Here is a 13570-nt window from a genome sequence, read left to right as displayed (position 1 = left end):
CACAGACTAATTTTTTTACCCTCTAAAGAAGAGCTGTATAGTAAAAGTCAGTAAGTTCAACTAGCAAAATGATTGGGCTTTAATTGGCTAATTGGAATTAGATCACTCTCATTGTCATTTCTTCAGAGTCCTGTTGTTTCCATTGGGCATTGCTGGCAGCAGAATGTAGTGCATATCACTTGAATGCTGTCATATTGGTGAATATTTCCTTAGCTTAGTTAAAATAACAAACAAAATTCACTGTAGCACAAATGTTTGAATCACAAAATTTCTGGGGCAGTGATAGAAATGGGGCGGAGACCGTTATGTGTCTACTAATGTTTGAAGAATGGTAGCTGCATTTTGTCTTTACATTGACATGCTATTTTTTCTAAAGCCCATGCATATCCAACCTCTTATTCCTCCCCCACTACCCTTTATTGTGTCAACTATTAACTTGGAAAAGAGTTAAATTGTTGGGTTTTAATTTGAAAAAACTTCTGCTAATCTTCCAGCAGAGGGCACTCTTCCTCGAAATTAAGTATATATTTTGTACAGTCTGTGTTGGCCTTAGGGCTCAGGACCCACATCTTTTAAATGTAGGTCTTTCTGTAAATTATATTACAGCAAATATTCCAGGCATTTTTAGCTACCATCATTGCTCACATTGAATACCCATTTGATTTTTTTGTTCCTGAGCCATAACTCCTATCTTCCCCTCCCTCCCTCTAAAAGTTTGTTTTACCTAAAAATTAGCTTTAAATAGGAAAAAAAATAAAACAAAACACACCTTTATTCTTAAGAATAGCTATGCCACTTAGCTCATGCCTATAGGTCTGGAAACTTAAAAAAAATTTTTTTTTAGTCAACTTAAAAATCAGTCAGGTAGTAAGTTAAAACATTAAATTAGTTCTACCTCTTTTCAATTCACTGTCTGTTAACTCTTGTGACAACCTGGATAAGCCATGAATGCATTACAATTCCAGCCCAGACTTTGTATTTTCTTAGTCCTAGTGATATAAGAAAAGGAAGTGACTGACAGATGGAAGAAGGGAGGAAAGAAAGTATTTACTAATGGACATTATGACAGGAATTCATGGTCAATGTTAGTTCTACATAGGCAGAATAAGGAATCACCTAAACTGTATATTTGAGGGGGCTTAAGAAATCCACTTTGCCCAAAGGGAAATTACCCATGAACTAGACTGGCCTCATGCCTGAAATTCCTATCATCAGACCTCCTTTAGAGTTAATTTGATCAATGAGCTTCATTAAAATGAAACTGTTACCTTGGAAGGGGCAGGAAAGGCTTTTAATATATTATGCTTGTGAATACTTTACTACAAATTAGTTCATCAGATTAGCCATCCAGTTTCCTCTCCAAGCTCCAAGAAGTGGGAATACTGGATAGGGTAATTTCGTTATCAGGTAGAGTTAGCAAAGACATTGGCCAAGATATGATCAGTCCTCTGTAGTAGAAAGAATAATTGTATGCTAACTTGAAAAAACAAAATGAGGATTTGGGAAAAGAAAGAGGTTCAGAAGTAGTTTACTTCACAAGTTGTTATAGGGTCCGCTCTGTTAAAATGTCATTAATAGCAAAATATATTCATGCTTGTGAGTGCTGGAAGGTTATATAGCAAAAAGGTACCTGTAGTACAGTTGTACTGTCTTAGAAGTCAGGGCTGGATTTATCCTAGTTGTGTCACTTTGGGCAGGCTATTCTTGTTTCTTCATCTTTAAAGTGGTTATGATAACTAACTTCACAAAGTAGATTTTGAGGATCAAATGAGAAAGTATAAGTAGCTGACATTTTTATATATAAAGCTTCATGGTTTGTAGCTATAGTGAAGCACCAGTGGAAAAGCCTAAAAGGATAGAAAATTAAAAATGAAAGACTTAAAAACAGCATGATCATCAGCATAAAGTGTCCATTTGAGAATTTATTCAAATCTTTTTCCTCTCTTCCTGCAGGTCTGTGATTTGACTTTAACAAAGGTCTGTCCTGCAGGTTACAGAAGCCTACTATTCCTCATTACATGAGTTCTCCAACCAGTTCCATTCTTTTTGAAAGGCTGACATTTAATCTGATAGAATCAGTAGATGGTTATATTCACCTTTCCCTTTAAAGTAAAACAGTTGTTTTGTGTTCCTTATACAAAATAAGCCTGCATGGAGATTTTGTTTAATGACATAACATAAGGCACTAATCTGAAGTTCCTTATTTGATTTGGCAGTTTGAGAAGTATGTTAACACTTTGACTTGAGTATGTTTCCTGGAAGCATGTAGGTTCATAGGTTTCTAGATCATCCAGTCCAGCCTTCTAATTTTGATATGTTTGGAAAAAGGCATACTGGAAGGAAAGTGGGTTATTTTATTTCAGCTGATTTAGTGTCTCTGTATTCAGGTGAAGTGTTAAGTTGCTGAAAAAATATTCAGCATTTTATTTTTGATTTTAAAAAGTATTACCCTGAGGGCTTCAATTTTCAGAATAAAACAACAGAGTTTGGGGTTTCTTACTTTTTAGGAGTAAATTATCTAGGTTGAAGGTTATTCACACCCCTTATTTCCTTTCCTGTAATGCATCTTTTTTGCCCTTTAGTAGCTGTATTTCAGTACTCATTGTCATTGGTGGATGAAGGGTAAAGAATATTGAAACTGAAAAGTATGATTTGCTACTACTGACAAACCAACCCTAGTGTGTTAGGGAGAAAGTTGGACCTGATTGTAAAAAGTGAAGATTTGGGATCTTGTTTATCTTTCATTTAGTAAGCAATGTATAAATGTCCTATTATTATTTATTATTAATTCAGTTGTCCATATGCTTCTATTCTCTAACTATATGGAATTGTGAGAGTTCTGTGTTAAACATTAATAAACCTCATAAAATTTTATAATCACATAATATTAAAACTTGGGTTCAGTACTATTCAAATCTCTAATTTTAGGGTTAAGGAAATTGAGGTCCAAAGAGATTTCACAGAACTATAAGTGGCAGAGTCAGAATTTGAATCCGGGTCTGTCTCTGGACACCAAAGGTTAGGAATCTTTCTACTGTGCCTTAGTCTGTCAAGGTCAATAAGAAACTCAGGAGTTTGAGACAATTTCTTCCTCCCATCCCCAGTTTAGGAGGAAACTAGAGATTTATAATCAAGTTGATAAAAGATGCTTTCTAAGTTAATCCCTATGTGGGAAAGAAAATGCTGTCACCTTTGTAAAGTTAGAATTATAAAGGACATTTCTGTTGGGTTTCTGAGTCTCCCTTGGGGTTTGTTTCATTTATAACATTGCCTTGGGCCTTCTGTTGCATCCTGTTGGACTGACCTCCTTTTCAACCCTGTGCTGGCAGCTGCACTGCAGAACTCTCTTTTCCCTGGATCCTTCAGGGTTGTCATATGACAAACTTGAACTGTGACCCTTTTGTCTTACCCAGACGATTGGACCCTCTTTATCCTTTCTGGCTAGAAGTTCAGAGACATTTTATGGCACACACCCCTTACCCCCTTCCTTTCTCAAACTCTGCCTCCAGTTCTTTGTCTTTTCCTTTTTTTCCTTCCCACCCTAAGTGAAATTTATTCCAAGCCATTTAGCAAACTGAGCATTTCAAATGATGGCATATTTGGGACTCTTAACCATAACATGCAATGAGAATGATAGCAGGAAAGCTCCTATGTAGGAAACATTTAGAAATATAATTAGAACAATTGTATCTAGTCTTTAGCCAAGAAAAATGACTTTTTTAAATGAAAATTTTAAGCTAGAAACTCTGTACACAGCAAGCCTTGCCATCAAATAAACACTGCAATCACTGTCAGTGACAAGTTCTATCAACTTTATACCTAATGTATATTTTTAATCCTCTTTCTCTGAACTGAGATGATAGAACCATTTTGTAGAAGTCTTTGGGGGGTTCTTTTAGGGCATTAATATATAATAGTAAAGATTACATTCAAGTTTCACCCCCTCCAAGTAGTATTGATGCCAGCAGAGAAGAATGATTCACCAGGACTAGAGTGCCATGCTTAGCTTAAGTTACAGAGTCTGAGCACTTGTATTTGTACAAATTGCATTCATTACCAAGGACCCTGCAGTAGTGATAAGAGACTGGCTGTATAGTATAGATTGGCTCCAAGATAAGTAGCCAGTCAATTGTACAGCCAGATCTTTTTTTTTTTTTTCCTCTCTTACAAACCTTTGTGGATTTTTCAAAAGTGTGTGTGTGTGTGTGTGTGTGAACCATCTTAACTGTGAGAAATTTTAGGATGATGATTAGTAGAATTGATTGGTAGCCCTCCAGAAAGCTTGATTTGAAGGCTGAATAGATTATGCCCCTGAGACACACTGTGGACATTCATATAATTAAGTCAACATGGATGTTATGAAGGCTTTTGCTTTTAATATGTTCTTTATAATTTGATAGTTTTTTAAATGACTAAAAAAAACTAGAAATTTGGCTGGAGTAAACTAGTTATTATGAGACCTCCATTGACAATCCTAATTGTTTTATGTTTTTTTATTAATAGGCTCCACATAATTATACAAATATGCCCAAGGAACAGTTGTGTGATTTCTCTGCTTAGGAGTCTGTGATATGATAGATAAGTCTTAAGAAGTTGCCTGAAACACATTGAGGTTAAGTGACTTACTCAAGACCATCCAACTAATAATAGTCAATAAACATTTATATAAGTATTTACTATGGGCCAGCCACTGTACTAAATACCGGGGACACAAAAAGGGGCAGAATATAGGCCATGCTCTTGGGGAGCTCAAAGTCTAATTGAGGAGAACAACAAACACATATATTCAAAATAAGCAATATAGAAGATAAATAGGAAATAAGAGAGGTGAGGCACTAGATTTAAGGAGTTGAGAAAGACTTCCTATAAAAGAAGAGATTTTAGTTGAGAAGCCAGGAAGCAGAAATGAGAAGAGAGAGCTTTTTAGGCTCTCTAGATGAGAGACAGCCAAGAACCTGAAATGAAGGGATTCATTGTCTTATTTGTGAAATAGCTAGGAGCCATATGTCACTGGACTGAAGAGTAAGGTGCAAGAAGACTGAAAAAGTAATAAATAGAGGTTTAGATTTTGAAGGGCTTTTAATCCCAAACAGAGTAGTTTGTATTTGCTCCTAGAGACAATTGGAAGCTCCTGGAGTTTATTGTGGGGGGCTGACATAGGGGTATTTACATTTAAGGAAAATCACTTCGTTGGCTTAATGGAATGGGGAGAGACTTAAGGCAAGCAGACCCACCAGCAGGCTACCACAATGGTATAAATTCAAGGTGACCAGAGGGGTGCTGATGTCAAAGAGAAAAGGAGGTATATTTGAGAAAGATTGCAAAGGTGAAATCAAAGATTTTTGCCACAGTTTGGCAACTGGGAGTTGGAGCTGGAGGGTGGGGGTGAGAAATAGTGAGGAATCTGGGATGGCTGCAGGTCAAGTCTGAAGGACTGGGAGGATGATGTTGCCTTCTATAGTAATAGGGAAGGTAGAAGTGGGATGGAGTTTAAGAGGAAAAATAATGAGTTCCATTTTGGTATGTTGAGTTTAATATGCTTGCTCTGCATCCAGTTTGATATGTCTGAAAGGCAGTTGTACATAGGTATGTGGAATGAGTATGACCAAGATGGCAGCATCCTCAAAAATCATGAGTTGCTCCTACACTTTCCTGGGGCTCTTGGGCATGCCTTTTTTGTTCCTTAGCTACTAATTTTTAAAATGTCTTTATAGATTATGATTATAAATTTTAAAAAATAATTTATTGTTGTTGTTTTAACCCCACTATTATAATCTTACTCTCTCTTCTCTCTCCCCCCTCCTCCTCACTGATTATATGGTACAGCAAATGCTGAGATTTCAAAGCAGGCATTGTTGGGATCAGGTTAGCAAGAAGGAAATATATGACCTAATTTTAAACAGCAGCAGGATAGTGAAGGTAGACCCATGATTTTAATGACTTTTAAGGATTTTAAGTTTTTCTCATTTTATAGTGGACTTACTAGTAGGATCATAGATTGTAGTACTAAAGATGATCTGGTCCAACCACTTCATTTTACAGATGAGGATACTGAGACACAGAGGTAAAATGACTTGGCTGAGGCCACCTAAATAGTACAATACAATCAGCATTGTTTCATTTAAAAATTTTTAAACAGCAAACAAAAGGGACATTTAGTTTTAGAGGTTGAGGACTGAATATAGGGCTTCAGATTTCTCCATTTTGTCAATAAACCAACCAACATTTGTTGTCATTTTTGTGATTCACCTGAAACTTGAATTCATTCAGCATGCATTTATTAAGTCTCTCCTGTGGGTGGTTAGCACACACTCTATTAGACTTTGATAAAGACTTTTTTTTTTTTAACTCCTTTTCTTTTTTGATTTTGTCTTCTTTAGGGTATAAATGGCAATACCTTTGCCCCAGGGTCATCCAGCCTGACTGTCACCAGGCAATTATTTCGCCCAAGAATAACTCGAGTTTGCCTCAGGGATTTGATATTCTACATGGAACAAGAAAAAGGGATGAAATACTCTCGAGCCCTCTACCATGCTCTTTTGAAGTGACCGCTACTCCTTTCATCCAGACCCTTGCTACGTACTGCCAAAGAAGATGCCAAAAGCATTGTGTCCCTGTCGATGCCATGAATGGTCATTTCCAGAAGACAACCACAATTGAGGATAATCTTTGTTTACTTTTGTGCTTTTATTGAATACTTATCTAAGCACCTGTAGAGTTTTTAATAAATACAGTTCAGCTTTGTCTTCTGTTCCATTGGTGAGTTGTAGGTGTGCATTGAAATAGGTACCCACCTACCTATTTGTTTAACTCTTACCTGCAAGCCAAGAATCTGTCTGCTGCTACTTGCTTCCTTAGCAAAAACCAAGTTTGTTCTATGTGTAGTGCCTTTCCCTAATCCACATTTAATTTGGAGATGGTGGGAAAGAAAGGAAAAGGAACATCTTGTGGTGATGCTATGCATAAAAAAATTTACTTAATCCTGAGCAGTATTGAATCGCTATGTTAATATGTATATGTAACATACCTGGCTCAGGTGAAGTTCAGAGTTCCTTGAGTTGCCCTTAGTAGTGCTAAGCTAAAATCAGAAGCCATGTCATACAGCTTAAAGGTGGCAGTAAGCAAACCACGAATGACTTGGGTTTGTGGTCTCCCAGAGATGTCAAAACAGAGACAAATGGGGATTGTTTATGCCTGAGGTCACTGTTCTCCAGCTCACACCATCACTGCTGTGTTTTCGAGGTAAGGGGACATCCTTGTCAAGAAAACCTTGAAATCAAAGCTGCTAAAATACCTCATTGGGAAAGAAAAAACGCAGGGGGTATTGTAAGTAATGGCAGAGGCACTGAATTCAAACAGAAAGAAGGGAAATGAAAATGGGATAATAAAACAAAACATACTATACGAGCCCAAAGGGAAAAACTGAGTCTCCAAAGTAACTTGCATGTGTTCTTCTGGAGGAAAAGGAAAAAAAAAAAACAAAAAAAAAACACATGTAACCTACATACAAAAGAAAATATAACCAGCATTTCCACAGTATACTCTGTCCAGAAGAAGGTTGGTTGGTTTGTTTTACCTTAAGAGAGAATGGTTCTTGTAAGTCATTCTCTCTCCACTGTCGTCTTCATCTTCCTGAATTTAAAGCCTCTTAATACATCAGAAGTCATCTTTGGTGATGAGTGAGAAGAAGAAACCAATGAATAGAGGACCCAATTTTGACATCTGTATACTTGAAAGATTGATTCCAGTAATTCAACAGCATGGCCACATTTCAGAAGGATCTTTGCTTAGCAATTGACATGTATTTAAATAGCCATGGGACTTGTTCCTTCTTTGCAAAGTAAAACTCTGCTTTTTTTGTCTTGGAATTTCATCTTCCCAGTTCACCACAACTGAATGTGACTGGCACGCACTCGTAGGAAAGTAACACTTCTGACTGATTAGAGTCACATGAGAAAGAGAATGGGCTCCCTTGGAATGTTTAAAATGTGAAGTGCCAGGGACTCCTAGAAAAATGATTCCAGAAATAAAGCTCAAAGCTGTGTTACTTTTTAATTCCATCTCTCCCAATTGGGATTGTTGCAGCCGTGTACTGCATTGTAGTGAGTTTCAAATTGGTCACATTTTTTGTTTCAGCAAGTTAGTAAAGAAATGCTGTAAATTATGTAAAGAAACATGTAAAAAAGGCAATTCTTTGAGGTAAAAAACAAACAAACCTATATTTGCAAGATACTGACTGACCACATCTGAAGTTGTTTTGTATAATTAAATGCTTGGCTTTACTTTTTTTGTAAAGTGTAGCATTTTCCCATATTTGTGTATTGTATCTTATTGATCAGATGTTTAAAATTATTTTAAATACTTCATTAAAAGAATTATTTTATTATAAAGAATAATGTGGCAAGTTTTAGTCAATCACTAATATTTGTAGACCAGTGGAACCAGCAGTCAGTTGTCAGCAGGGTGCTTAATGGCTTCTTGTATTTGTGGATATGAATATGTCATAATCAGCATATGCTCAGGTGTCTATCTCAGCAATTGCCCACGTTTTGGAGTTTTGGCTTTTGGGTTCCAGGAACCATAGTTTTAATTCTATGTGGGATATATCACATTTTAAGGGAAATAGGAATTTGAATGCTATTTGACTACAAGAACCAATTAACACAAATTTTAACTTTTTGAATGTCTCAGTAGTGATCATTGAGGCATTAAATATTGAGCTATAGGGCAAATATGTTGAAAAATAGTGCTAGAAACAATATCTTTGGGATCAGTTGACTTTTAAAATTCTACTATTTTACTATGTTCTTGTTCTTCCCTTGTCCCATGTAAGATATTGCCTTTCTCTTCCCAGGTCAACTTTTTAACAAAAGTTATTTAATTTTTCTTTGAAACATTGGCACTGCAGGTTGCTTTAGTGTATGTCAGAATGTAGGAAAAAAGAGAATTGTCATAAAATTTCTCCCAAAATGAAAGGATTGTCACTATCAGCTATTATCATAAATGGGTAATTGTTCCCCCTATTCCTGTGATAATTATTCATGGGATAATTATTATTGTAAAATTCAACAATTTGACAATTATTGTAAATAATTATAAATTAAACTTAGTGAAAAAGGTCTCAACCCACCTAATTAAAACCAAATTTCCATTCTTTAAAAAAAAAGAAAGAAAAAGAAATGGAACTTTAGTACTAATCAATAGTTGGGGTCACATCCTTTGACCTAGAAAATTGCTAATAAGATTCCCTGTATCTTTTTTAGAATATGATGTGAGATACCACTTCAATTGGCTGATCTATAAAATTTTTCTTTTGAGAACTATTAAGAATTTGATGCCACATTTATGTTGATTGTTTCCATGCTTTAGGGAGAAAAATATTGGGATATTGAATATTTTTATCTCTGTTGGTATTTGAACAAAAGTTTTGTTGCATTTTAGCAAGGGCAACATTCTAAAAACATGCCTTTCAGCAACTAAATATTTATGGGAAACCAACTCTGACAAAACCAACTTATTTCATACAGATGAAATCATGTTGGTGTTCCTTGTGTTTAAGGGTGTGACAGACAGGTTTCTTCTGAAAATATTGCTGTGCATCACTAACACTTTCACATGTCCCTGTTGCCTAACTGGAAGGGTGTGTTTTTAAGCGTATTAACATAATATGCATTCAACACATTAGCATTTGTTTCTCAGTGAATTTAAATCCATCATAATCATTTGATGTTTGTTTCAGCTGACCTATATCACTGCATTTCATTTCTTTGTGGAAGTTCTTTCCCCTACCAGTAGGGAATTTTGGTTCACTGTAGAATGCCCTCTATGGAATTTTTCTTCTAAGACCCATCAAGATAATACTTTTGTGTTTATCATTTTCATGCTTTAGGGAGCAGAATCAAGCTTTTCTTTTAACATCATGGCATGAGTCACTGTCCTCATATTTGGAAGATATTCATTAAAAGAGAAGAGGTTTTTTGTTGTTTGTTTGTTTTGCTAAATGGTTGGAAAGGAGTCAAAAGACCTGAACTCAGGTCTCAGCTCTGTCACGAGTTGTGTGACCCACATCAAGTTGCTTCCCATATATGGACTTCAAGTTCCTCTTCTTTGAATTGCCTGATAGAGAGGCACTATAATGTCATAGAATAAAGACCAGTCTTGAAATTAGTAGGATCTTTTGGAACATGTTCTGTAATCATGGGCAAGTTATAGTCTTTCAGTGATCCCAGCAACTCTTTGGTACTATTAAAATCGTTACCAATCCACATGAGTGAAGGCAGTATTAACACTGAATTTCCCTACCTCTCCCCACAACAGTGAACTCATAGGTTTGAAATCCATCCCCAATAAAAACTATGACCTCAAAAACCTGCCTTACAGAGCAATGATAGCTATTACTGTAGTAACTGAGGATCATGTGACATTTGCCTTTTATTTTGCCAACTGTGAATTTGATATGCTAATGATATCATGATACTAATACTAATGATCCTAAGAAATTTGGAAGCATACATGATTTTATCTTGTTTTATTTTATCTAAAACTTTGGCTGCAAACCTTGAAAGAATGGCACCTGAATTATCCCTAAAAGTCAATAAGTTACTAGTGGCTTAATTTAATTGTTGGATTTTTATTTTTTCAAGAGAATCCAGACTGAATTAAGTGTTCACTCTACCAAAAGGATACTATGACAAAGGTAAAAGGTATAGTTGATATGACTTAAATGGGGAAATGACCCCATTGTGGGGAAAGACTGTTAATAGATCAGTTTATTTTTTTTGACAGTTGAGGTTAAGTGACTTATCCAGGGTCACACAGCTAGTAAGTGTCTGAGGCTGGATGTGAACTCAGGACTACCTGATTTAAGTGTCAGTGCTCTACTCACAACACCACATAAACTGCTCCTAGATCAGTTTGTGAATCTAAATGTTTGCTAAGGAAATTATCACAATAAGAGGATATTGAGTAATTTTTTTTTTGGGGGGGGAGAATACCTACACACACACACACACACACACGTGTGTATATAATTTGAGAGTCACCCTCTTGGAGAAGGCAAAGCATGTAGATAGTCCTAGAATCACTCTTCCATTACAACTCTTGATCTTACATCATTTTCACTGCATTGATTGCTACTCTTAGATAATCCCTGTGTTCCTAGTCTGGTTCTTCTAATCCTGTTAATGACAGGAAAAGCCAGGAAGTTAAGATTTTTGTCTTTTCCCCTATCACTGCAGGATGTCCTCAAAGTTGAGGCTGTTTAAGTTATCAAAGCTATTTAAACTTAAGATTGTACTAAGATTTTCAGGATACTCTGTGTAAGAAAAGGCAAAATGCAGCCTTGAAATATTAAAGGTCATCTAAGTAACATTGTTTAATGTAACTGCAATGATAATTTTGCCTAGTAATGTTTTAATTGGTATCCAGAGTATATATATCTGGTATGACAGATGATTTCCAAATCACCACTGTCATGGGACATGCCCTCTGAGATGTCAAAATGGAAAAAAAAATTCCTATTGATGAAGTCTGCCAGGTATTTCTGTGACATTTTGATATTGTACAAAGTTCCAAAGTATTGCGGAGTCTCTTTAATGAAACATATAACCACTTGGGAGTTTGGTCTAACTGTCTAACTAGCTGGATGAAGAATAGCAATTGATTGTTAAATGGACATCCTGTTTTTTTAATCCATCCATTTGTATACCTGGAAAGTACTACAAGTAGACAATTGGCTAACCCAAATCCGATGAGAAAAAAGGCAAGCTTGTGCAGCACTTTCAGGAATACTGAGATGTTCCCTAATCCCAAAACCCATCTTTTTAGTGTCAATATTCTTCCATTGATGAATTATTCATAGGATACCATAATATCTGAAGCATCAAAATCATAGAATGAAAGGGAGGAACATGGTGATTAATCACTCATTAGCAATATTGTTGATGCCCTCTGCAAAAACTAAAAGGAATATCTATAATTGACTTTGTAAGTCAGTTGAGAGTAAAATTGAAGCATGTCAGGTAAAGAGTTAACATTATATAGTGCTTTAAAATTAATAAAACTTTCAGATTATCTCATCTGATCCTCATGGTAACCGTATGAGGTAGATAGTTTTGTTACCTCCATTTTCTTCATGAAGAAATTGTGGTTGAGAGAAGTTAAAACTAACTGTGGGTTAAAAAGCTACTACATGGGGCAGAATTTGAATTTAGAGTTTTCTGAGTCTAAAGTCTTCACTTTATACACTATGACACCTGGCTGCTTTAATTATATTCCAATTGATTCACCAGTAACCATGACACTCCAGAAGACTCAGGATGATAGTATACTTCTTAGGATAAATTGTCTATGCAAGACTTGAAGAAAAATTCCAAGAATTTTTCTGAGATGGAAATCTATATGGGGTTTGAAAGCTTCACCATTTTAGGAAGTCACTGAAGATAATAGCTAAGGTTTATTAGCACATTAAGTTTTGCAAAAGCACTTTGGATATATTCTTATTTGATTCCAATGATGTTCTGAAGTAGGTTCCTTTATCCTCATTTAACAGATGAGGAAAAGAAGACAGCAAGTGAATGGCTTGCTTAAATCATATAGCTAGTGAATGTCTGAAGCAGGATTTGAACTCGGTCCTTTTTGACTCTGGTCCCCTTTATTCACTCTGCCATCAAGCTGCTTCCTTTACTGCTTAGACACTAGATGCCTTTTATTTCTTCCTCCCTTTCTTCAATCTCTCCCAAAGCCTGTGATGAACAGGAACAAGACAGTGAAATGATTTCCTCACCAACTTGTTAAAGCTCATGATCATGGACTTGTGTTCTACTCTGGTACCCCAACCAGTTAGTCCATCAAGATTTAAGTGCTTACTATGTGCTAATAAGCACAAGTACAAAAAAAGACAATCTTTACCTTTACCAAAAGAGGTTAATAATCTAATGAGAGAAAAGAGACAGCAGGAGGAGGGAATATCGTAATTGTGGGAGCATGAGGAAGATATCCAGAGGAATCCAGCCAGCTAGGAAATAAATCATGGCTCTCTCCTGTTGTTTATTCCCTCTGCCCTATCAGAGGTGTGAATTCTAGGGCTGAAAAGACCTTGCAGGAGAAAGAAGTTCCTGGGACATGATGGAGAAATCCAGAGGAGGGCAGCCAGGTACGAAATGAATCAACTAGCACTTTTGGCTAGACAAAGTTTTCCTGATCACAATTTACAGCTGCTATTTGCCAAGATGACAGTCCCTTTCCTCGTGTTCCCACTCACTACAATACAACTTAGTATTACACCAATGTAATCTGTACTTTTGCTGCCTCCCCCTACTATTCTGTGCTCTAGAACCAGCTGCGGTTAGTAAACTTAACATTCAACCTTGATCTCTTATTTCCTTCTTTGGGGCCTCGATGATACTTGAATTTCTCCAAAAAATAACACTCCTTGGCATCTTCTCCACCCTCCCACTCATGCCTCCTGACAGGCAGCAGGACCAGGAAAAGGCTGCAAACTTCTTGTCCTCCCCACCACTTCTGGACCCTCTGGCCGTCACTTGGAACTGCTTTGACTCTCCTTCCAACT

The 13570-nt window shown here is 36.3% G+C and overlaps 1 protein-coding gene across 2 annotated transcripts in view; it reads left to right on the top strand.

The window, feature by feature from the left end:
* Positions 1–8311, top strand: part of TAF4B (TATA-box binding protein associated factor 4b) — a 158944-nt gene extending 150633 nt beyond the window's left edge. For both annotated transcript variants that reach the window (XM_051970313.1, XM_051970312.1), the window contains exon 15: positions 6381–8311. In XM_051970313.1, coding sequence (XP_051826273.1) covers positions 6381–6548 — 168 coding nt within the window. In that variant the 3' untranslated portion in view covers positions 6549–8311. The remainder of the gene's footprint in view (positions 1–6380) is intronic.
* The last annotated feature ends 5259 nt before the right edge of the window (positions 8312–13570 follow it).

This window comes from Antechinus flavipes, chromosome 1, assembly GCF_016432865.1.
Source record: "Antechinus flavipes isolate AdamAnt ecotype Samford, QLD, Australia chromosome 1, AdamAnt_v2, whole genome shotgun sequence".
Taxonomy (NCBI): Eukaryota; Metazoa; Chordata; class Mammalia; order Dasyuromorphia; family Dasyuridae; genus Antechinus; species Antechinus flavipes.
This window is presented reverse-complemented; position numbering and strand designations above follow the sequence as displayed.